We start from the raw sequence: 23375 nt of genomic DNA, 5'->3' as shown, positions 1-23375 counted from the left end.
CTGGAAGACCTTCTCGCTCAACATATATATGCCCTACTTCAGCTAGGGTTTCATATTTGCCTTTCGCAGACTCCGGAGGCAAACCAGAGGAGTTCCATCTCACTTAAGCACAAATGGTCCGTCTCTCTCTCTCTGTCTCTCTCTGTCTCTCTCTCTCTCTCTCTCTCTCTCTCTCATTTTCATTAATTTAGTACTTACTCCATTTCCATTTTGTGAACCCGAAGGCTCCAAAGAGAGGTGGAAAGGCGCCGGTAGCAGCAGCTAAGAAGAAGCCGGTATTTTCATTTTCCTTATATGAAATAAATATATGTCATCATTTTCGGATTCATATATTTTGATTTGTTTACAGGAGAAAGTGACGAACCCGCTCTTCGAGAAGCGCCCGAAGCAGTTTGGGATCGGAGGGGCGTTGCCGCCGAAGAGGGACCTTACCCGGTTCGTGAAGTGGCCCAAGACCGTTCAGATCCAGAGGAAGAAGAGAATCCTCAAGCAGAGACTCAAGGTCCCGCCAGCTCTCAACCAGTTTACCAAAACCCTCGACAAGAACCTGGGTAACCAAAATAATTGTTTTGAGTCATTTTTGTTTTGTGTTTTACACCCAAGTGAGCAGTAGTAATTTTGTTTGGATAGGTGATGTTTTTCAAATTGACTTTTGATTTATGCAACGGATGCAACAATAATTTAAGACATTTGTTTCTGAGCCTTTTTGTCTAAATGCTTGGAGAAAACTTGCTTTTAATTGTATGCCGCATATTTTTGGATGTCTTAAATTGCATCTGGGGGGTCGTATCCTTGCTAGAAAGAACAATGAGTAATTCCAGTATGATGCCAAGGGATTCTGTAACGTGTTTATCAAGATGAAAGGCTCAAGACTTTATAGTGAGCTGACCTAGTAGGATTGATGTGATTTCTTTTTAATGTGGTGCGCTTCCTTTGCTTGTCTTCGTTTAGTGGGATGGGCTTCATAACATTATGGAGAGTTTTTATACATGCACAATTTTCAGTAATGTTTGAAGATTCTGGTGGCATATAATGTGATTGCCTCCGTACTTTCAGCAAAAGTAGTTTTAACTCTTGTTTAAATCCTGTGTCCTAGCGTTGCGTTTTCTGCGCTTTCAATGAAATGAATTTACCTATAAAATAATCTTAATTTATGAACAAAATTTTCCTCGTTTGTATTTGCTAATTTGAATATATTAACAATTTTTTTATTTACCAAAAATTTATATTTAATCTTTTAGTGGGGTTTTTTACATATCTGCAGCAACAAACCTGTTCAAGATGCTTCTCAAGTACAGGCCTGAGGACAAGGCTACAAAGAAGGAGCGTCTCTTGAAAAGAGCTCAGGCAGAGGCTGAAGGAAAACCTGTAGAAGCGAAGAAGCCTATTGTGGTGAAATATGGTCTCAACCATGTTACATACCTCATCGAGCAGGTCTTCTATTGTTTCTTGCACGAACATACTTTTACTTGCATTCCTTAATGCTAGTGGACAGTTTTATTGGTAACAGCATTGTGAAATGCATATTTCTTGCAGAACAAAGCACAGCTTGTGGTTATTGCCCATGACGTGGACCCAATAGAGTTGGTTGTCTGGCTTCCAGCATTGTGCAGGAAGATGGAAATTCCATACTGCATTGTGAAAGGGAAAGCACGATTAGGAGCGGTAGTCAAGCTATTTTGTGTCTGCTAAATTATTCTCTCTCTTAAAATCAGATATGTGAACTAAATTTCAACTTATTTTTCTTTTCTGAAGGTGGTTCACAAGAAAACTGCATCGGTTTTATGCTTGACCACTGTCAAGAATGAAGATAAGTTGGAGTTTAGCAAGATCTTGGAGGCTATCAAGGTAAGGCAGAATAATATATCTTGTGCCTTTTGCGTGACTGTTGAAGATGTTTTTGAATCATTTAACTTCATTTGAAATGTTTCGCTTTTATGTTCCAGGCCAACTTCAACGACAAGTATGATGAGTACAGGAAAAAGTGGGGCGGTGGAATCATGGGTTCCAAATCTCAGGCCAAAACCAAGGCCAAAGAGAGACTTCTGGCCAAGGAAGCTGCTCAAAGAATGTCTTAGGAGCCACGATCATGTGTTCTTGTTAGATCTTATTCTCTTTTGCTGCTGTCTTTAAGATTTTTGTTCGTTCAAGTTTATTCTCATTGACTATAGAGGTTTTGTTTCTTTTAAGAGGCAGCTTATATAAATTAAGGAAGAGCTAATGTTGGTGCTTGAACTTAAGCTGCTATGCTGTAATAGCTGTTGGGTTAGTCATTAATGCGTAATTTTTGGTATGAGAAGCAACCTGAAGGTCTAGAACGCCTTTTTAGAGCTTCTTTTTGGCACTAGTATTAATCATAACAAATTCCTGTGTATCCTATAATGTTGGCTTCTCTTGTTTGTGCCTAGCGATGGGTCGGCATGTTTATGCGTACTTGTTTAGTAGGATTGAGGTGAGTGGTGAATGAATTTCACTTTCCATCAGTACGTGTCATTTGAGTTTTGAGTCATGAGAGAAGAATCAAAACCTCAAACGTATCTTAAGTTCAGATCAGGTCAGTTTTTGGAGTCATTTTTATTATGTCGTAGCTTATGGTCCTATTATTCGATAGTAGTGTGCAGAGTGATGATGACCGTTCTCATAACCTGTTAATGACTGTTCATAATGTATCAGCTTACGTTGGTTCTGCAATTCCGGGTGATAGTTCATTGATCGGTATCATAAACGTCTGCATGAGGGTCCTAATTTTTCAGATTTCGCGAGTTCTGCAGAATTTTTAAATACAAGGAAGGGGAAAAATAAAAAAAATACGTTTTCACTCGGTGTGGGTCTAAATTTCTAAGTCGGTACCTATCCTGCTGGTCTGTCTGCAATCTATAAAGCATTCGAGTTGAAACTTTAAAGCATCTTTTTGTGCTGTCTGGTCGAGTGCCGTTGATCATGATTTGGTTCGACTTGGGAATGGCTCAAAATAAAACTTTTTGCCCTTTAGTAAAGGAACGAAGTAACGTGGAAAGAAAGGAAGAAGCTCTTTTGTTCTTTCTTTAATGGGTATTGCCGTATTAGATTGAATATATTAATAATTCAGTGAGTGGATTACTGCATGAGAATGAGGATGGATTGCTCATCTCTCACTACAAAATCCCCAAGTGGACCATTCAAAGATCTCCACCTTGTCGATCTAGGAAAAGAAAAAAATAAGCTTCTTTACCACCAGGTGGAGGTTTCCTAGTCTTAACCCAAATATAAGGCTGAATGCACTGTCTATGACTGTGATTAGAAAAAAGCTCATCTTAATAAAAAGAGACTAGCCAAAAATAAAGTTACTGAACCATAAATTATATATTTTTTCATATTTAAATTGTGAGTATATTAATAAAAGAGCTTTTATACAGTTATAAAAAAAAATATCAAAAAAGTAAATTTACACACTAAAGTTCTTTTCCAAGCTGTGAGAAGATCACACTCGGCTTGGCTCTACCGATCAAACCCAAACACTATCACCATTAGTCTGCTGCCTGTTCTTTCCCGAATCTTGACATCTCTCATACCCTTCTACTCTCTCCCGTTATAAACAACAATCTGTTCCAATCTTCTTCTCCGAATTCGTGCAAATTCACGACGTCCATGGTTGACGGCAAGGTCAATCTGCCCGAGGATGGCTCCCTAGGAGGTTTGCTCTTTGGCACTTTTTCAAATTCCTCTCATTTGGGTTTGTGTATTTTGTTTACTGTATCTACTCGATCGGTAGTATCTCAGTCTGTCTCACTGTGAATGGGTGTGTTTACATTCTTCCGTTATTATTTATCAATTCAGAAATATTTGTAGCTTTCATGGCTTTGCCGATGCTTTTTATATTAGTTGGGAGTGATTTTAAATCGTTAATTGCGATTTCGAATTTAATAATTTTGGAGATCAAGTTTTTGGGTTTCTTTATGCTCTTTTAAATTTCCCAGTACATATTCTTCTTCTTATTTGAGGTGATAAGAAATTTTTTTTTAGTTTCAAGTTTAGTTTGAAATGAATGATTACTTATAGGCGTTAAATTCAGGATTACGATTACTTAAGTTTTAAGGGAATTGCTTTTGTATGGCTTTTAGTTCTGCGTCCTACTTTTGTAGTTAGTGGATCAGATGTTGAGTTTTGACTGTATAAGAAGATGTTTCACTCAATTCGTATAGTTATTGACTTGTGATATGTCCTAGTATGCCCAGAAGTTGGATCCCCTCAGATATTCTGGGATTTGATATTTGCTTATCTCAAGAAGCCTGCATCGTTGCAATTTAACTCCAAAGTCCCTTGTGTTCTTTTCCTTTAAATATGTTTTAAAAATTCAATTTATTACAGATTTTTCGTTATTTTCTGATTTTATGATCGTATGTTGGCTGTAATTGCAGATCAAATAGCATCTGAGAGCAGCATGCCTCTTTCTCCACAATGGATCTATTCTAAACCAGTTGATGCTAACGCATTAACTGCTGGTGCATTGGGGGTATGGAAATTTGGTGTAGTCTCTTTTTGTTTTTGCCCGTTTGTTGAGTAACACAAGGCAGAGTTGTTTCTAGATATACATGAAACTTGAGGTTGATTATTATCATTTATTTACAACACGGAAAATATCCGCTATATGTTGTTTTTTTCATATTTTTTGTTCACCTATTATGAAACCTTTCTGTGCTACTATTTCTAAATTACAGGATGTGAGTGCACCTAGTTCTTTGCCCCCTGGAGTCTCCAGGGATCCTAGTATGAAGGACAGTTGGTGTTCAAATGGGTCTCAGGGAAGGAAAGACTGGAGGAAGACTGCTCCTGTTGTTGAAATCAGTCGCCGCTGGCGTGATGAGGAGAGAGAGCCAGGCCTGACTGGTAGAAGAGATCGCAGAAAAGACGATTGTCTTGCAGATGGCGTTTCAACTTCTGAGCATAGATCCTTGTCCTCTACCAATCGCTGGAATAATAGCCATAGTTCTGCACATGAATCTCGCAGAGATGGCAAATGGTCGTCAAGGTGGGGTCCTGATGACAAAGAAAAGAATTCTAGATCTGAGAGGAAGACAAACATCAAGGAGGATGGTCACATTGATAAACAAATTTTTTTCAGTGGCAATCAGGCTGCTTCTGAACGTGGTACTGAGTCTTATGAAAAATGGAGGCCACGCCATCAAATGGAATCTCATTCAGGTAGGTTGGCTGCAAACCACACAGTACCAGGATTTGGGTTGGAGAGGGGACAGTTGGACAACTTAAGTCCGCGTTTTGCTTGGGGACGAGGAAATATTAGTGGCCCTCAAATTGGCAGGCCTCCCTCTGCATCTCCTATTGGGCTTGTGAATAAGTGTGATGCCATACTTGGAAAACCTGGCCTCTCTGAAGATGTATGTTGCTACCCTAGGGGAAAACTTCTGGACATTTATCATAAGAAAAAGGCTGATCCAACATTCTATTCCATGCCTGATGGGATGGAGCATGTATCACCAATAACACAAGATGGCTCAATAGAGCCATTGGCTTTTGTTGCACCTGATGCAGAGGAAGAGGTTCATGAATTATTTACTTTAGCATCCTTATCTATGCATCTATAGATTTTGATACTCGCATTTTACTGTTACCATACTAAAGTAGGTGGTGTGATGTTTTCAGGTTGTACTTGGAAATATATGGATGGAAAAAATGAATAACGATGGAGTGTTCCGCAACTCATTTAGAGACAAGATCAGGGGATCAAATAATAACGCTACAGGTAATCAAATTTTATATTTTAACGAGTGGCTAATAAACTATTGGCTTCCTTTGTATCAGAGGTTTCTTCTTTGTTCAGGTATCTGTGATGTGACTGTAAGTGAGTCAGAGTGGATGCAGAGTCCCACTAGTAATCCTGAATTAAATGTTGAACCTTTAGGAATGGCTGCTTTAAATGATTCTTCCGAAGCTACAATGGCTAAGGTGCCCGATTCTTGTGGTTCACAGTTAGATAGAGTTAAAGGTAAGGAAAAGCTGCTTTTTGGCCTTTAATCATTCTGTGTGAAAATAATGATATTCATTGCCTTTTTATGGTTTGTGTATTATTTTGCAGACCGCGATGCTGAAAAAGAAGTACAGCAACTTCAGACAGCAGTTGGTGTGGCAGTACCCAATGGCTTGATGTCAGAAGTTACATCAGGCTATGATTCCAGCAGTATAAGTGGGATTAGCAGCCCCAATAATACCTTTGCTGAACTAGAATCTAGTGATCAGGCAGTGGAATTTACATTTAAGAAACATCTCAAATTGACAGAAATTGAGTCATCTGATTCCTTTGAAATTAGCAGCCAGCTTCCTGAAGATTCGAGTTCTCTTTATGATTTTCTATCTTTACAGAAAACTGCAAGCAGTGATCAGCACCATGTAAATAGCAACGAGGAAATACATCTACTAGGAAGTGTTATCCCACCCGAGGAACTGAGTTTGTATTATCTTGATCCTCAAGGGGAAATTCAGGGACCTTTTCTGGGGATTGATATCATTAGATGGTTTGAGCAAGGTTATTATGGAACTGAGTTACTAGTCTGCTTGTCGGATGCCCCTGTTGGATCACCTTTTCAAGAGCTTGCTGATGTCATGCCTCATCTTAGAAATAGATCTAGGTCTGCCTCTGGTAGTAATCTGGTTACGAATTTAGAACCATCTGATGCTACTGGAAGCATCTTTGAGGAGAACATAACCAATCCCACTTCTGCTCATGGCTACAAAGACTATGCTGTTATAAATGATCAAAACTGTGCTTCATCTGGACGCGAGGCTACCTCAGGTGTCAATGTTAATCATGGTTATCACTCTGAGCTCCACTTTTCTGATGATCATAGCTTCCAAAATTTTGTAACAGAAGATGACAGTAAGTTTTCTGGCATAATGTTGCCATCCATTGTCTGCCAGTATTGATCTCTTAATCGCTCTTCTTTTGATTTTGTACAGAAGTTGGCTTTCCCGACAGGCCTGGAAGTGGCAATTGTAACCCTTTGAGGAGACCTTCCACCGACATTCATGGTTCATTTTCTGGTTCTATCAGACATGCATCCCCTGCAAATGAAATTTCAGAAAGTAGCATGCCAAATCGTAGCGAGGCTAAGTACCATCCTTTTGGCCTCTTGGTGCCTGAGCTCAAAAATAGATGTGACTTAACGTGTGCTCAATCATCCTATATGTCATCAAGCATGGCTTACCAGGATCCTTTGGTGTTGAAAGATGCTGCTTTTGATCATAAATGGAGAGACATACCACAAAAGTTGCAAATGGAGCTACTCCAACAGCTGAATCTCCGATCTCCTCATCCCTTGAGACATGTTGCAGGGCTGGGTGTTGAAAATTCTTCTGGTTTAGCTTTTTCTGAGAGTAAGAACCCTAATTTCCCAGTTCATCATTCAGAGCCAAAGTTGGAACATCTCTTGGTGCTTCAGCGGCAGCTTGAGCTTCAGCAACAGCATCAATTGCAGCAGCTGCAGCAGCAGCAGGTTAATCACCTTGCAACAAAATTGCAGAAACAGCAGCAGCAATCTCAAATTCAGCAGTTGTATAGCCAGAGATCTCATCCTGGATATGTGCAATCAAAGGTAGACCCTATAGGAGACAACCTCTTTAATCAGATGCAACTGAGGAAGCACCTTCTGCATGAGCAAGAGTACAATTCCCACTCTTTACGGCACCTCGATCCAATGCTTGAGCAGATCATCCAAAAAAAAGTTGATCAGAATGCTGTCCAAGAGTGGCCAACTCATATTTCGTTCCAACAGCGGCCTCTTCTCCAGCAAGAACAGTCACCAGTACAGCAACTATCTGTGGCATCAAGACAGCAGTTAGGGTTGGTGGGTGAAAGGCTTATTAGAGGATCATTGTCAGTTGATGAAGGTGCTCAGTTTGTTAGGAATCCTGCTGATCATCAGCAGGCTATGACAGCGGGATTTAATGTTTCAACTTTTTACCAGCAATAAAATAAGCTTTCAAACCAGGCTTTACCTGAGCCACACCAGTGAGGTTATTACAGGAGCGACACCAGGCATTGCATCTTCTGATGGAGGTTATTGTTTTATAATGTGCTTTTTCTTCCGGATGTTGGGTTACTCATTGTTGATTGACCATGTGGAGAATTTGACCTACTTTCAGAAGGCAGGCATGAGTCAACTGGGAATCCAATAGTTGACTGTGTTGGCAGGCATCTATAAAGAAAGATTTTGCATTTTCAGAGGACCTCATCTTGCAGTGATGCTGCTGTTTCCGGGGCATCATTCATGGGCATGCTAACAATTGCTGGTGCTTTCAGCGACTAATGCAGTGAGTGAGGTTCCGACATCTGACGGGCAGTGGCATACAAGCAGGGCAAAGTGTTCCTGGCTTCAAAGTCTTCAGCAATCGGATAATGATGGCTAGGATTCTAGGCCTTGAAGACTGACAATCCCACGCTGTTCATCTCTTGTAAATTATCTCAATTTTCTGGATTGAAGTTGCTCAGTTAAATTGACAATCACGCGATGCTAGGCTTGATCATCTCTTCCCCTTCAACAATGGGCTAACAACCTGGTTTAGTTTTGATCCATTGTGCTTTAACTTCAAAATTTTATAACAGGATTGTATACGGCATCTGTCGGTTGAATTGCAGGCACGATACCATGTTAGACCTTCCCTTATTTGCTTTCATCGATAGTTAAGACCATTGTCAGCGTGAGATGTATAGCCATTGACAACCTATGCCCCGCCCCTGCCTCCCATCATCTTCCCGGGTGTCCACAAACCCTAACACGAACCCATGGTGCTCTCACCAATCAAAGTAGCTCTCCCTCGTTATTCTCACTGATTACATAACTATAGAACACTGCAAAGAAAATAAGAAGATAACACCATATTACAAAGAATACAACAGTATATTTATATGGATTGCATATGATTGACGAGGGTGTTATCATACACGGTCCATTTAGAGGCCAGAGTTCATGATTTACAAGAGCAATGTTGCCCATCAGAGGTTTCAGCGTTTGGTCCATGTTCTACTTTTTCCTCATCAGATTACAAACGGATCCATGAATATTGAGGACGATTGACACCGCGTTTGGCGCATCAGTGGCTTCGGCTGTTTGTGTAATAACACACTATTTTCGGAGCGTCAAACAGCAGGTAACAAATTACAGAATGCTATCCACAATGTCTACAGGTATTTCCTTTTGTAATTGCAACATTTTTGTTATTAGCCTTCCAGTTCTACGGATGATAGAGACCTATGTAATAATCGGAAGGGAGAAGGGGAAAAGATGGAGCCAGACTTTTTCACTCCGAATGAATCCCCAATAGAATGGGGCATTAATCTTCAAGCCTCACATTCAGAGAGTCTTCCAAGTATCATCATCGCGGTATATTAGACATTCCGGTATTGTTTGAAGCAACTGTAAAATTGGCTCTGATTTTGAAGAAAGTGATACCGAAAGTTCAGCATATATTACTTGCAACGTTGAAGGGGAAGATTTTTCGACCCATTTTATGTGCTCAATGGCAATGGGAAACTCTCTAGAATCAGCCAGACATTTTAGCAAAATTATATGGGAGTCTGAATGTCCTATATCACAGGTGAGATCACGGAGCAACTTAGAAGCAGCTATAAAATGACCTGCATGGAACATAAAACACATAGCTAGTGAGCTTTCAAATGTATGGGATATCTTTAGAAGCAACAACTTTCTTCGGCCAACGTAAAACACTTTTCAATTTCAAATATTCAAATTTTTCATTTAATTATTACAATTTTCTCAAATTTCTAAACAAAACATAAAAAAACAATACAACTTTTTTAAATTTCAAAATAGAAACAATACTAAAATAATTTTTTAACTTTATAATACTTTTATTTAATTTTTTTCTCATTTTTCAAAACTCAATAAACCATCTTATCTCAAACTATTTTACTAATATTTATAAATTACCATTCTCATCCCATCGATTTGACAGAGTCCACTAAAAAAATTGGTGAAAAGAAAACGGATTTTCGTGGGTGAATATGGAATGGGAAAAAAAACAACACATTGAAAATGGTATTTGGTCCCACACGCATGCTTTTATGAGTGAAGAACGTACCGTCTTTGCATAAAGATAGAACAAATGTACTCAATATGGTTTGTGCAAGAACCACATCCTGTTTAACAGACTTGTTGAAGACTTTAAGGGCAGCTTCTAACTCTGTTTCTCTACAGAGGCCTCCAATGAGGGACGTGTAAGTTGTAGCATCGGGTACCACTCCTTTCTCCAGCATGTGGTGAAAGAGCCTCTGAGCCTCCTCTACTTGACCTATTTCTGAGAACTTCTGAATTAGAATGTTGTAAGTTTTTAAATTCCCGCCACACCCGCTTGCAAACATCTCATCCCACAGCTTTCTAGCAGGACGCAATAGATCTTCCCGACAGCACGCTTCCATCAGAGAGTTATAAGATGAGACATCTGGTCCGAATCCTTTCTTCTTCATCTCCTGAAGAACCCCATAGGCTTCTCTGACCCTGCCAGCCTTGCACAAGAATGAAACCATCACATTGTAACTCTCTACATCTTTAAAGTAATCATTAAGAGACAGAAGGCGCAAAATTTCCAACAACTCATCACTCTTCCCATGCTTGCAAAGATTCCTATTCAAATTGGTCAAAGTCAAAAGTGTAGGAAATCTCTCTTTTCCAACCATGAACTTGAAAAACACAATGGCAGAATCGGGATCGACGGCTGAAACTGATCCTGTTAACACATTAAGCACGTCATCCTCGATTGGGAAATTCCCACCAACAATCACTTCACCCAATTCTTTCGCTTCCCAGATCCGTCTTTCTGAAACCAGCGCAAATATGAACTCTCTATAATCACCAGCCCTGGGAGCTACCCCAAGCTTTCTCTTCTTCTTCAAAACCTTCTCAGTATCAACCACACTTCCTATTGCCCTAAACCCTTCCGTGACAATCCTATACGCCATGAAATCAGGTTTGCAGTCCCTAATCCTCAGCTCATCCAAAACCCAATTAGCCTCCGACACTTTCAACGCCTGACAAAGCCCGTGAACAATCAAAACCGCAATAATCGATCCGTTAATCTCTGAATTACCTCTCCTGACCTCATCCAACTTGCTTAACACTCTATCAATCTCAAAATTTTTACTAAACCTCCATATAAACACACCAAACCCAAGAGTGTTAAAAGAAACACCTTTAACAACCATTTTATTGAACACCGTTTCTGCATATTCCAAAAACCCATCAGAAGCAAGAGCAGCCAAAAGAGAATTACATACTTCAGAACCAATTTCTGGAATCACCGAGCTTGCTTCGCTAAATACCAAAAAGGCATTGTAGGTCTTCTTTCCTATGATCAATGAAGCAATCAGCGAACGGTAAACCGAAGAACTTAGATTAATCTTCTGGGCTCTGACTTGCTTTAAGAGAGTATCAATGGCATTGAACTGGCGAGAAAGAGAGAGAGACTTGAGGACTGATTGGTAGGTGAGAGAAGTGTGGGAGAACCCAGGTTGTTGAGAGGCCCAGTTGAAGAAACCGAGTGCAAGTGAGTGGTGGGTGAGGAGGAAGGGATCTATGACTCGAGCTACAAGTGGTGGAGTGAGCGAATCGCGGCAACCGAGCCGGTGGAGCGTCTGCTCCAGCGAAGGAGTCCATGTCCGAGTAGGTTTCGTACGATTCGAGGCGGAGATCAGAGCTCGGCTTATTAGGGTTGCTAACTCAGTTGCACAAGGTTTCATGAGAAATAGAGAACGGAGACGAACCTCCAACTTTCCCAGGGCCTAGATTTCAAACCGAATGCTTTAATTTCTTCAGAACGTCATTAAGCTGATGGGCTGACTATGGGCCGCCGGGCCATCCTTAACAAATATTAAGATGGATTTAGTTAAATTTTTCTGCTACTTAATAAAATATTATATAGTTCTAATATTTATTCTAAATCACATTGTTCAAGTTTTGTCACAACGTAAACCATAATCTTGAAGAACTTAATTTTTAATTTTTTAATAATTGAGTTATTTTAGAAAACTATATTCTGCACCCCAAATTACTAAAATTGACACATTATATTATATCTATTATATATATAAAAGAAAAAATATAGTTACAAGCATAATTATGCACTAATCTGTACACAAATGTGATGTGATTGGTCAAAAAGTAAATTTTATTAAAAACAGTGTTAATTTAAATTTTAAGTATGAATAAATCAGTATTAGTATACAGATTAATGCGCGACTGTACTTGTATGTAGCAAAATTCTATATAAAAAGCCTCGATCGAAAAAGCAAATGTGTTTTTGGTCCCATTTTTGCTTTCCATTTCTATCCCTCAATATTTCTCTTATTTACTTTTGTGCCCTTGTTTGTCGATTTGTCTTCCTGTTCTGTACGTGTTTCATTTTTACATTTCTACCCTTGTTGGATTGCATGTGTACATTTTTGTCCGAAAAATTCTTCTTATCATCCTCACACTTCACACACTACACTTATTTTAATTTTTTTTTTCATTTTTTCTATAATAAATATATAGTGTGTAGATGATAAATAGAATAATTTAATTAGTTTAATAAGAATAAAATGAAATAAAAAATAAAAATAATAAAAAATATTATTTTAATATATAAAATGTGTGGTGTGGGATGATGTGTAGCATTTCTCTTTTTGCCCTGGCTTGCTCGATTTTCGCTTTCCTTCTTTGTCCTTCTATTTGCTGCTTTTGTACGTTTTTGCTCCTGTTTTGTTTTTGTCTTTTACGTTTCTGCCCTTGTTTGATTTCATCCAGACGTTTTCCATTGATTTTTGGTTTTGAGTTTGCTTCTTTTGCATTTCACTTGTTTTGACAGTGTAGCTTCTATTTTTTTTTTTTTCTTAATTCTGTTCTCGTTTCTGGGCTTTTATTTTTTGTTTCATTGAAAAAGAAATTGGTATATTTTGCATTCGGTTTTATACTTTTAGTTTTTACACAGTGCGTTGGTGTGATGTGTTGTTAGCCGGTTGATGGGAGAGTTGAAAGCTACATTTTTCGATTCTTGATTTTTACAGGCCATAAGAGGAACATCGAAGGTGAAACACTACAGAAAAGCTTTTGTTCGTTCTTGGGTACTTCGTATACATTCTTGTTTTCTCGCATTTTATTGTATTTATATTTTTTGATTTTGTCATTCTCTTTGTCCATGTTTCTTTCTCCATTTTCTTGTTTTTCATTTCTTTTTTCTATATTGGTCTTGTTGAGGAATCTCAAAGGTGAAGCACAAAAGAATTGAATGTGAACCACCGAAGAAAAGCTTTCATTCGTTTATGGGCACTTCCTATATATTCTTGTTTTCTTACATTTTATTGCATTTTTGTTTTTCATTTTTGTCATTCTCTTTGTCATTGTCTCTTTCTCCATTTTATTGTTTTCCATTTCTTTTTTCTATGTTGGTTGTGTTGAGAAATCTCAAAGGTGAAGTGCCGAAGAGAACCTTCCATTCGCTGTTGGGTATATGTTTCTTGGTCTTTGCAATACTATGTTGGTATGCCCCTTTTTGTTCATATTTTTCTGCTTTCTACATAATATGAATTTGATGGGTACTTCACATACATTCCTGGGTCTAAAATTTTTTGTGCTTTTCTCTATTTTTCTTCTTCAATTTTCATGTTCTGTCTATTGCTTTTCCTCTATCCATTTCTCTGTTTGGCATTTATTTTTTTTCATGTTGGTTGTGTTGAAAGTGGTTGAGTGTGAGGGTATCCAACGTTTTCAATTCCTGTTTCTTGCCTGTCAATATTATGTTTTGACATCATTCTGAATCTGAATAGAGGGCAGTACGATTTTATTTATTTTTTAATTTCATTGTTTCTTTTATTTTTTATTTTTTGAATTGTTTTTGTATTTAGGTTTCACATTTTCATTCTTTTGAGTGCCAATAAATGTTTTGAATTAAAGACTTTGGCCAAGAAAGAAAAAACATATTTTTGAATGCTACTCTTCACCCACCTCATTCATTAACCGATTGCTATTTAATTCAACCAATTTCAGATTTTTATATCGAGTTTTTATGCTACTCTACATTATCCTATTTTCAACCATATTTAATTTACTATTTATAGATGTTATTTCCAAGATTTTTTCACACAATGGGAAAACGTACCTTCCACGTTACACCATCAACTAGTATTACTAAATGCAACAACATACACTATCCATTAGGACTGTTCAACTGGATTCTAATCCAGAAATCTGGATATACCCGGACTGAAATCTGGGTTTAAAATCTGGACCAAAATCCAGATTGGGTTATCTCAGATCAGACCCGGGCCGAAATCCGGATGAATCCGGTTATTTAAAAACCCGGATTCCAGATTCCGGGTTGAAACCTTTTTTTTTTTTTTTCCAGTCTGCAGCTTGTTTATATAAGGAATTCAGAGATACATGTTCCGATCTTAATTGGTATTAGTTACAAGTTGTCTTAATTGGTTACATGTTTTATGCTTAATTGGTATTAGTACTCCTTCATAAAACATTGGAAGAATCCTTTTAAAATTGGCTTTTTTTTAATGGTTTGAACCAAAGAAATGGGGAAATATTAATATTTCTCCACCACTTCAATGATTTTATCTTGTTAACCCTATTTTAAATGAACGGTTTTGAGTACCAACTCTTAAAAATAAAATCCAACATACTAATTGATCAAAAAAGCTATATTTAAATGCAAAAAGATCCTTAAAAAAAATAAGAACGATTGAAGTAAGAAAATTCAGCAGCACTGTGGACTTCAATTATCTTCCCCATTAGTTTCAGCTTATATAGAATATACTCAGCAGCATTGTGTAAAAAGAAAGATGCAATATGTGAGCAAATAAATAAATGGTAATCTTAGCTATGCACACAAAATTAGTCAAACAAAGACCTATTTGAAAACTGAAAAACAAAAATAGATTCTAATACAGATTTTATACAGACAAGAAAATAGATGCAAGCAGTAGAAAGCACATTATACATGCAATGTTCATTTCCAAAAATAGATCATATCATCCTTTGTTTTGATAAAATTCACTCAGCATATCCAAATACATAGCACATTGTTTTGAATTCAATTTCCCATAAAACATTGACATTTGTACATATCCAAATATCATCTTAAACCCAACAAAACCAACATCTTCAAATTAGTTATTCGTGTGTTCATTTCATCGAAGGCTACTTCTTGTATTATGCATATTTTGAGAAAACAGAAAAGCAAACTAATCCAGTTTTATCTAAACCCAAAGTCTTAAAGCTATCGATTCCAAACACCCTCTACATAAGCAGTAGCATGACCTTCCTCTTTTGCTTTTTTCATAAACTTTTCATTTTCTGCTATACCATACTAGACATTTTCACTGTGTAAAATCTGAGAAGTTCATGATTTAATATATCCAAAGACTTTAAAGAAACCCCAAAAAAGTCACAAATGACATTATCAGAAAAGAAAGCATAAAGCAATGAGTACCAATGAGATTTTTGAGTTTATTAGACCATAAAGTAACGAGTATCAAGCATAAAGCATACAACACCGTGCTCATCCAAACCCACAAGCATAAAATCTCATTGACCCCAGCAACCAATTGAAATAATTTTAGTTTTCTAAATGAGCACTACCTTCCATCCATGCAATGAATCAAAACTTGGTAACATCTAATAGAAAAATAATACTTTTCAATCTATTTAAAATAGATAATATTCATTTACCTATTCTTACAACTATAAAGGGTCTATTTTTTTATAAGAAAAAATAGGTATTTATATAATTTGTACAGTCAAAATTAGCCCCAATACAAAGACATTCACATGTAGACACCACGACACCACATTTTAAAGAATTATGCATATAGACAGTCTTTGTTTGTAAGATGTGAACATAAACAACAAATTCATCAATGAAATCAAATCACCAGCTCCATTCCATGTGATCTTTAAAGAATATTTGAATATTCTCTAAAACAATATTTGACCAAAACATAGCATTTGAATCTATAAAGAAATAAGATTAGAGAGAAGTACTTTTTAATCTTACAGAGCAGCATTCCAAAAGCTAAACAGACCTAAATCGAAAAAAAGGACCCAAATCGCAGAGAACAAACCTTTGGATCAAGAGGATGACGGCGATGGCAAAGGATTCGGTGCTCAAAACAGAGAGATCATCTTCTTCCCATATCTGCTTTCCTTTCCATCAAATAATCATCGAGATAGTGAAAAACTAGGGAGACACGACGATGGCTAGGGTTTCAAAGCTAGGTTTTGTGTGTGTGTGTGTGAGAGAGAGAGAGAGAGAGAGAGAGAGAGGTGGTCAGGACTCGAGAGGGGAGACGGGCCTCGTGAGACACGGCGGTGGCTAGGGTTTCGAAACTACTTTCGCTTGAGAGAGAGAGAGAGAGAGAGAGAGAGAGAGAGAGAGAGAGGTCAGGATGCTCGACTGGGTGAGATATTTTCATTTTATACAAACTTGGTTGTACGGGGTATTAAATACAAAACCCAGGTTTCATACCCGGGTCCGAACCGTCTGTTCTGATTATTATAATTGCGAGATTCGGACCAAGTTTGACTTGGGCCGAAACCCATAACCGAAACCCTACACTATCCGTTAGCCTCACAGGCGATACCACCATTGAATCTATTGAATTCCAACAAGCACAATTGTACACTAAAATTTACATTACTTTTGTCATTGAGCTCCATTATCTGTATGGTTTTTTATATCTTTGTACAACCAATATAACATAACACTGTACAAGATGTACTTTAAGAATATATAAACCCCGCCAATACCATTTACAGTATAAAGTGGTTTATGGTTTTCTTCTGAAGGGTATCAGCCTCCTCAAGAACAAGAAGTCCGGCTTCCTCCTTACATTGTTGCGTTTCCAATCCATTTATTGGGAGCTGAAAGGCTGCACCATTCTGATATGTCTGTACAGTTTCTAACTCTTGAGAATATACATGAAGATATTAAGAGCAGGATCTGATCAATTTGAAGTTTTGAAAACTTCGAGCTTTAAACAAATTCCCAAATAGGAATCCCATTGTAGTTCCTTGAGAGGCCTTAGGTGAAGTACATGAATTATGTTTAACTGTCAATATCTTGTGGCCTATCTGTTTGCGAAGGGAATCTAGAATCTTGGGGTCAACGGGGTTACCGGTGACATCCGTGACATAGAAAGTGTCTTTGGCTTTTCCACCTTTTGTTGAGATTTCGGCTCTTTTAACGCATAAACTGTTCTCCCGGAATATCCTGGTTATATCAGAGAGGAGTCCAACTCGATCTTCGGTGCACAATTCAAGCTCCAATCCCTGCATGACCAAGCCAAATACTTTAGCACGTAATTGCAAGCATGCCTTGTTTTATTAAAGATTCTCATCTATTGAAAGTCGTCTGGTAAACCTCGGATGCCCGCCTTTCAATGGCAGCCTCAAGGCACTGTGCAACACGTTCTCGCTCAGCTTCCGAACTTATAGGGAACCCATCAACATGTCGAATATAAAACTCCTATAAAACACAGAAAGATTCCATCAAGGATAAAATCAAGAAAACACATCCCTAATTCAAGAAGAAAATCAATGGCGTCCATTATAGTCCCCAGATTCCACTCCATATGAGAGAGGACGCAAGGTCACATAAGGTTTAACATAATCATAAGCTCGCAAAACTTGACTGAGCTTTCACTAGCCTATCGTTTTTGACCATTATCTATGCTGCAATGCATTTATAACGATCTAGTCAACCCTGAGCGTCAGTTATATTCCGTGAAATAAGTTTTTACTGGAATTTATCTTACCTGATAAGCTTCCATCCTCCCTGTTTCGACCACTCCATGAAACACTACATACTGCATGTCCGTCAAAGTGCAAATGATGTCAAACAACAGTTTTGGCCGATCTTTTGAACTCATAGTAATCACAGTGTAATCCTTCTGGATGCAGTCAAAAACCGTTACATGAGGCCTTGAGCTCTTGTTCTCAATTCTCCCCACCCCAGTTCCTCCAGCTCTTTCGTAGTCTCTGTCAGCCAACATAATCTGATGTAACCTGCGCCCCCTATTTGTAACTCCAGGGGGTGAAAGGGTCATGTTTGCTGTCTTCAAGTCATCATCTCCTTTGAGGACGTTACAAAGCAATTCCTTAATTGTTAAGAGGCGTTTTGGATCTTTAATTGCACACCCAGTTGCATCATCTGTGACATGAACTACAGCTGCAGCCCTTGCATTGTGTGTCCATATCTCAGCATTAACCACATTGCAGTGAAGGTCTGCAAGGACCGCACACACTTCGGACAATAAGCCAGGCCTGTCGGTACCACTCAGTTCAATTGAGGTATACTCTTCCGAAGGCATTACCCCAACAGACCCTCTCAATGAGGGTGCAAAGCTGGCATTACTTTCGAGTCTCTGCAAAATTGATAAAAACATGAGATGTGACAAGTTTTTGTTCTTTTTAAACTTGATTCATCACAAAAACATATTTACCCACCGCCCCCCCCCCCCCCCCCCCCCCCCAAAAAAAAATTATTGATAAAGGGAAAAAAAAAAGACTTCTTTTATTAGCTGAAAAAAATGCTTAATTTCTACTTGTCTGAGAAACAGAAGGAAAAAAAAAAAAAAAAAGAACTTCACTTGAACTAAAAAAATCATAAGCTTATTTTAAGCTTCATGAAATGACAAATGTACAATTTGAAAATAATACTTAAGATGAAGGGCACTAATATGATATTTCCTACCCGTTGAATATATTCAATGACTTCTTTATCTCTGATTTTGTTCCCATCTTGGTCGATCACGTTAAACACTGAAAAAATCAAATTTCAGAGAGCAAATATGAGAAACAGTGAGAAGCTCTGGGCTCTATTAAATCCTGGAAGTTAAATTAGAATCCATACCATCCATGAACCATCCAGCATCAGATGAGATGTGTGCTTTTGTTATTACAAGGTTCATATCGGTAAGCACTTGCACAACTTCCAGGAGAATCCCATGTCTGTTTACACAGTCAACCTGAAAAGAAATTCCATTTCTTAGTCCGGTTTACTCGGCAGGATCAGATAATTACAGGAACTAATTGACATCCACTATCTAAAGCCTAGAGGTAATTCCTCGGCATTTCATTTCCCTCGGTAAACTTTACCCTTCACTCCCCAACCAAAAACAAAACAGACCAAAGAATAAAGGAATTTCTCAAGTCCACCCAAATTTTAGGGAGCCCAGAAAGAGAGAGGACGACCCTTACCTGGATAACAGTCGCGTCCTCACAAACATTGTTGTCAATCACCACTCTGCAATAACAAGAGGTAAACCAGATGAGGCATCAACCACTTCCTCCACTCTCTCTCTCTCTCTCTGAACAGAGATTTTCTGAAGAGGGTAATTTTCACCAAAATTTGTATTTTCAGAAGCAATTTGTGGTAACAAACTTGGCACGACCGGCACAGAGAAAGTTGATAGACCAAGAAAACTTGTGAGGATTTTACCAATTCAGTTAATCCAAATCGATAAAGTCAACAAGAAAAGAGGGAAAAAAAACCATCTCAACCTGAAAGAAAATTGCTCAAAATGCCTTAAATTCTTGAAGAACATAAAGAAAATGAAAGAGGAAAGGCTGAAAGTACTAAATGTTATGCTCTCCACTTCCTGAGAAAATGAAAAACTAACCTCAGACTTGTAAAACACACAATTAAATTGGATATTTATTCTACCATGTAGTCTTATAAATTTGCTTTAGCTTTGTTTCCTCTGCTTTCTAAGGCAGCAAGAAAAAAAAATCAATACTTCAAAAGGACATAAACTCATACCAAGTATAACCAAGACAAAAAAATCACTTCTGCAAAACTCAAGAGTAAGTTTTCCTTATGTCACAACAATAATTTTAAGAACCTAAAACTTGAGGCAAAAGAGAGTTCGAAACCCTTTAACCAGATTACTCAAAATTTTCAATCACAGCCCACAACCCCCTTAAAAAAACCAGCATCCTCGCTATAAACCATACAGCCAAAAGAATATTAATTTGCGTCACCATAATTATTTTAAGAAGCAAAAGAGAGAATTCATGGACCCTTTTACCGTACTACACAATATTTTCAACCACCTCAAGAAGACAATAATTTTCAAAAGGACGAACGACCAGAAGACTGCAACATACCTGGGAGGGTTCATCCTCCTGATAAGCTTAGCATATTCATCATCCATTTTTCTTCTAATACTCTCAAATCTCACTAAGCAACACAAAGAAAAGATTTTAAGAGTAGTACACAAGCTTGTATTCACAAACACAATACAACAGATGCCTCCTCCAACAACCAAGGAAAACCAGAGAGAGAGAGAGAGGGGGGGGGGGGGAGGGAGATGGGAAAAACACTGAAATACAACTCACTGCCAATGTGCAACTTAACCCAGTTAGTTAGCCCACTACAAAAATGCAAGCGTAAAGGTGTCGGTGTTGACGTGGTGGGTTTTCATTGGCCATACGGCACGGTTACTTGTGTATATAGGTGCAGGCAGTGTGCCTGTGAGATGACTGTGCGTGTCGTTTTGACTTATTTTTTAACATTTTGAGGGATGTCCGTACGGTGCGCGGCATTTCTTCAATCACACGTGAATATGGGTGATGACGTGGCCATTCACGTGTCGGGTGCAGTTTTCGGTCGGCGGTTTGCCGGTCATTTTGGCTGCAACTCCAGCGTGACCAACTGGTTTTCTGCCCACGTCAATTACATGGCCAACCAAAATATCGCTGCTACTTCTCATTTTTCGAAAAAAAACTATCATACCACTTTTAGGGGAGCGTGGGGACAGATATAATTGATTATTTTCACCATTTTGGGTAAAATCATTATTGATTTTTAGTCAATAAGCAACGATGATGAATTAATATAAGTGTCAACCCTCTAATAGACTGGGATGCGGTAGTTTTTGTTGAAATATTAGGTAATGTTTTGGACATGATTAATTATTTTTTATTAAATTAGTTTTATAAAATGGATTAGATTTATGAATTTTTTTTATGATATCAAGGCTTATTATAGAATAAATGGAAATTCACATCATTTATTCCGTGACAAGGATAAAAAAAATATTAACCGGTACGCGAGAAAGAGTGTTGATAAATAATTTAACACTGTTTGTAAATAAAATATCTTAAACATATTTAAAAGGAATAAATAATCTTCTATTCTTGAATCGATTTTATAAGATGAATTAAATTCATGAATTTCTTTAATTTTATTCATAATAAATAATTATAAAAGTGTAACAGCCCGCTAGAAATTCAATTATGAAATTTCTATTAACTTTAGGAATCTCGTGAAAACCCCATAAGTTTTCACGAATCCATTAATCGTATAGGTTTTTGTCTAACTACATAGTTAGTGTTATTATTTACTATGGTATTAGAAGTGTGTTTTTGATTATTGGAGATAGTTAGAAGTGTCAAAATGTATTATGGTTTGTTAGACTCGGAGGGTTATTTAAAGTCTTATGGCGCAATAATATTTTTTCATATTTTCGAACAAAACTTCTGTTCAAAACTGTAGATATTATTGGATAAAAAGAAATATCTTGAGGTAATTTTCATGAATATTATTTGGTAAAAATATTTTGAGTTGATTTTTATAGATATTATTAGATAAAAATATCTTAAGTTGATTTTTTGTAGATACTATTGGATAGAATATTATGAGATAATCTTTTATAGATATTTTGGGTAGGAGAAAACTACACTCAACTCTCAACTCCAGCCTCATATCTTCCATATCTCATCCATAAGTATCTCCAGCCACCTCTCCCCACGAAATTATCTTCATTTTTACTTTCCATTGAAAGAATATCAAACACTCTCTCTCGGACAGTTTTTAGGAGGTCTTTTGCACGCCCATTTCGAAGCTGTTGTAAGTGTTTTATCATAAAGTCTCCTTCATATAAGTTGTTCCTTTTTTAGTCTAGTTTACATGGATATCTTATTTGCCTCATTTGAAGATCATTTGGTCAGTCAAATATTATGTAAACTATAGAAAGGTCATTCTGGGAGATAAACTGGAGAATATGTTATAGTTTGGAGTTTTTGACCAAGCTAATGGATAGATATTGGTCTGAAATTTTTATGGAGTATTATTAACATGTATATATGACTATTGGTTGAGGATTTTTTTCATGATTAAAGGTTTTGATGAAATATTTTCTTAGATTTAGAAACTTAGAAACTGGAAGAAGAAAAACAGTTTCTGTTTTGAGAAAGTTTAACTCTTTGGTGGTCTAAACCTATTCTAATGACTTTAATAATTTTATTGGAGGATCCTAAGTATCTTATATACATGTTATATTATTATTTTGAAGATATTTGATGTTAGTTTCAAAGATATGAAATTTTATACAAAGAGATATTCAAATAAGCTAAAGTGTGGATATTCTTGGATAAATTTATGTTTTGGTTAATTTCTAACCATGTGATCTTGAATTAGAAGCTTATATATGTTTTAGGACATCTTTTTAAACCATATGATGGTTTGGTTTGAAGATCATATATTTATAAGTCATAGATCAAGAGATTTATCAAAACTAGTTGAGGAAAAAGTTTATGTTTTTGGACTAAGTGTAAAACCAAAAACTCCAAATGTTATTTTGTGATTTTGGTGACTTTAGTTTGATGATTTAAAACATGGTTGATATTAGAATGATATTATGAATATGTTAGAAGTAAGATTTGATTTTTGAAATTCTTGGAGATGTTTTGATTTAAGGTCAAAACTTGTGATTCAAGTGCTTGGATCTTTTTAAAAAAACGTTTGGTGTTGATTATTAGCTTTTTCTAAATGGATGTTTTAAGTATGGTTTTGAACTTAGGATTGGAAGATGTTTGTTGTAAAATTTTGGTTTAAGCATGAGTTTTGAAGTTGGAAGGAATTGCAACAAAAATCAAGGGAAATGGCCTATGGATGTTTCGGCCATAGTGTGTTCTTCATAGTTGTGTTTTGTTTTAAATTTTTCTAAGTTGATATTTAAGTTTAGGACAAAATTTACATGAGAAATGTAAATTTTAGAAACTTTTGGAATTAGTATGCAAAATCCTTAAGTTATGGGTAAAACGGTCATTTTCCCATATGTAGAAAGTAAAATGAAAATTTTACTCTTTAAGTTAGTATTTTCCATATTTCAAATATTTAGTGATTTAGTTCTAACTTTTAGAATCACTAATTACAGTTCCTCGTGGTCGCACTTAAAGTTTTATAAGAAACGCGGAGATCGAGGTAAGTTAGCTTTTAACTTACTAGCAGTCTACTGCGTATGTGTACTAAGTAAAGGAACTACAGTGTATGTATGTGTGTTATCATATATGTCATGCCATGCCAAGTTATCACGTAAT

The 23375-nt window shown here is 37.0% G+C and overlaps 4 protein-coding genes across 4 annotated transcripts; 2 read left to right on the top strand and 2 right to left on the bottom strand.

The window, feature by feature from the left end:
* The first annotated feature begins 23 nt into the window (after positions 1-23).
* LOC122302777 (60S ribosomal protein L7a-2-like) lies at positions 24-2382 on the top strand. Its single transcript, XM_043114194.1, has 7 exons — positions 24-116; positions 225-275; positions 350-551; positions 1265-1434; positions 1537-1665; positions 1756-1848; positions 1947-2382. Exons 1-7 carry the CDS (start codon positions 114-116, stop codon positions 2076-2078), a joined length of 780 nt encoding a protein of 259 aa, XP_042970128.1. The 5' UTR covers positions 24-113; the 3' UTR covers positions 2079-2382.
* A 387-nt stretch (positions 2383-2769) lies between these two features.
* On the top strand, positions 2770-8632 carry LOC122302774 (protein ESSENTIAL FOR POTEXVIRUS ACCUMULATION 1-like). Its single transcript, XM_043114190.1, has 7 exons — positions 2770-3673; positions 4398-4492; positions 4698-5537; positions 5641-5740; positions 5819-5983; positions 6074-6871; positions 6952-8632. Exons 1-7 carry the CDS (start codon positions 3628-3630, stop codon positions 7962-7964), a joined length of 3057 nt encoding a protein of 1018 aa, XP_042970124.1. The 5' UTR covers positions 2770-3627; the 3' UTR covers positions 7965-8632.
* Positions 8633-8872: 240 nt separating this feature from the next.
* LOC122302775 (pentatricopeptide repeat-containing protein At5g14080) lies at positions 8873-11813 on the bottom strand. The gene is made up of 2 exons (XM_043114192.1): positions 10093-11813; positions 8873-9628 (listed from the first exon to the last, which is right to left on the bottom strand). The coding sequence occupies exons 1-2, from the start codon at positions 11744-11746 to the stop codon at positions 9345-9347; spliced, it is 1938 nt and encodes a 645-aa protein (XP_042970126.1). The 5' UTR covers positions 11747-11813; the 3' UTR covers positions 8873-9344.
* A 4854-nt stretch (positions 11814-16667) lies between these two features.
* Positions 16668-20392, bottom strand: LOC122302773 (ACT domain-containing protein ACR6-like). Its single transcript, XM_043114189.1, has 7 exons — positions 20160-20392; positions 19251-19296; positions 18904-19018; positions 18745-18812; positions 17807-18415; positions 17413-17517; positions 16668-17321 (listed from the first exon to the last, which is right to left on the bottom strand). Exons 1-7 carry the CDS (start codon positions 20204-20206, stop codon positions 16980-16982), a joined length of 1332 nt encoding a protein of 443 aa, XP_042970123.1. The 5' UTR covers positions 20207-20392; the 3' UTR covers positions 16668-16979.
* Positions 20393-23375: the final 2983 nt, after the last annotated feature.

The sequence above is a fragment of the Carya illinoinensis genome, chromosome 3 (assembly GCF_018687715.1).
Source record: "Carya illinoinensis cultivar Pawnee chromosome 3, C.illinoinensisPawnee_v1, whole genome shotgun sequence".
NCBI lineage: Eukaryota > Viridiplantae > Streptophyta > Magnoliopsida > Fagales > Juglandaceae > Carya > Carya illinoinensis.
Note: the sequence above shows the minus strand (reverse complement) of the source record. Positions and strands in the feature narration are given on the sequence as shown.

What these genes read in the sequence shown, in the direction of transcription:
- LOC122302777 (XM_043114194.1), top strand. An exon ending in TTACATACCTCATCGAGCAG is followed by an intron (nt 1,435 to 1,536) that starts GTCTTCTATTGT and finishes TATTTCTTGCAG; the next exon opens with AACAAAGCACAGCTTGTGGT. An exon ending in GGAAAGCACGATTAGGAGCG is followed by an intron (nt 1,666 to 1,755) that starts GTAGTCAAGCTA and finishes TCTTTTCTGAAG; the next exon opens with GTGGTTCACAAGAAAACTGC.
- LOC122302774 (XM_043114190.1), top strand. Translation starts at nt 3,628, where the DNA reads ATGGTTGACGGCAAGGTCAATCTGCCCGAGGATGGCTCCCTAGGAG. An exon ending in ATCAAATAATAACGCTACAG is followed by an intron (nt 5,741 to 5,818) that starts GTAATCAAATTT and finishes TTCTTTGTTCAG; the next exon opens with GTATCTGTGATGTGACTGTA. An exon ending in ACAGTTAGATAGAGTTAAAG is followed by an intron (nt 5,984 to 6,073) that starts GTAAGGAAAAGC and finishes ATTATTTTGCAG; the next exon opens with ACCGCGATGCTGAAAAAGAA.
- LOC122302775 (XM_043114192.1), bottom strand. Translation starts at nt 11,746, where the DNA reads ATGAAACCTTGTGCAACTGAGTTAGCAACCCTAATAAGCCGAGCTCTG. An exon ending in TCTATCTTTATGCAAAGACG is followed by an intron (nt 9,629 to 10,092) that starts GTACGTTCTTCA and finishes TGTTCCATGCAG; the next exon opens with GTCATTTTATAGCTGCTTCT.
- LOC122302773 (XM_043114189.1), bottom strand. Translation starts at nt 20,206, where the DNA reads ATGGATGATGAATATGCTAAGCTTATCAGGAGGATGAACCCTCCCAG. An exon ending in GGAGGATGGAAGCTTATCAG is followed by an intron (nt 17,518 to 17,806) that starts GTAAGATAAATT and finishes TGTGTTTTATAG; the next exon opens with GAGTTTTATATTCGACATGT. An exon ending in TTGAAAGGCGGGCATCCGAG is followed by an intron (nt 17,322 to 17,412) that starts GTTTACCAGACG and finishes TTGGTCATGCAG; the next exon opens with GGATTGGAGCTTGAATTGTG.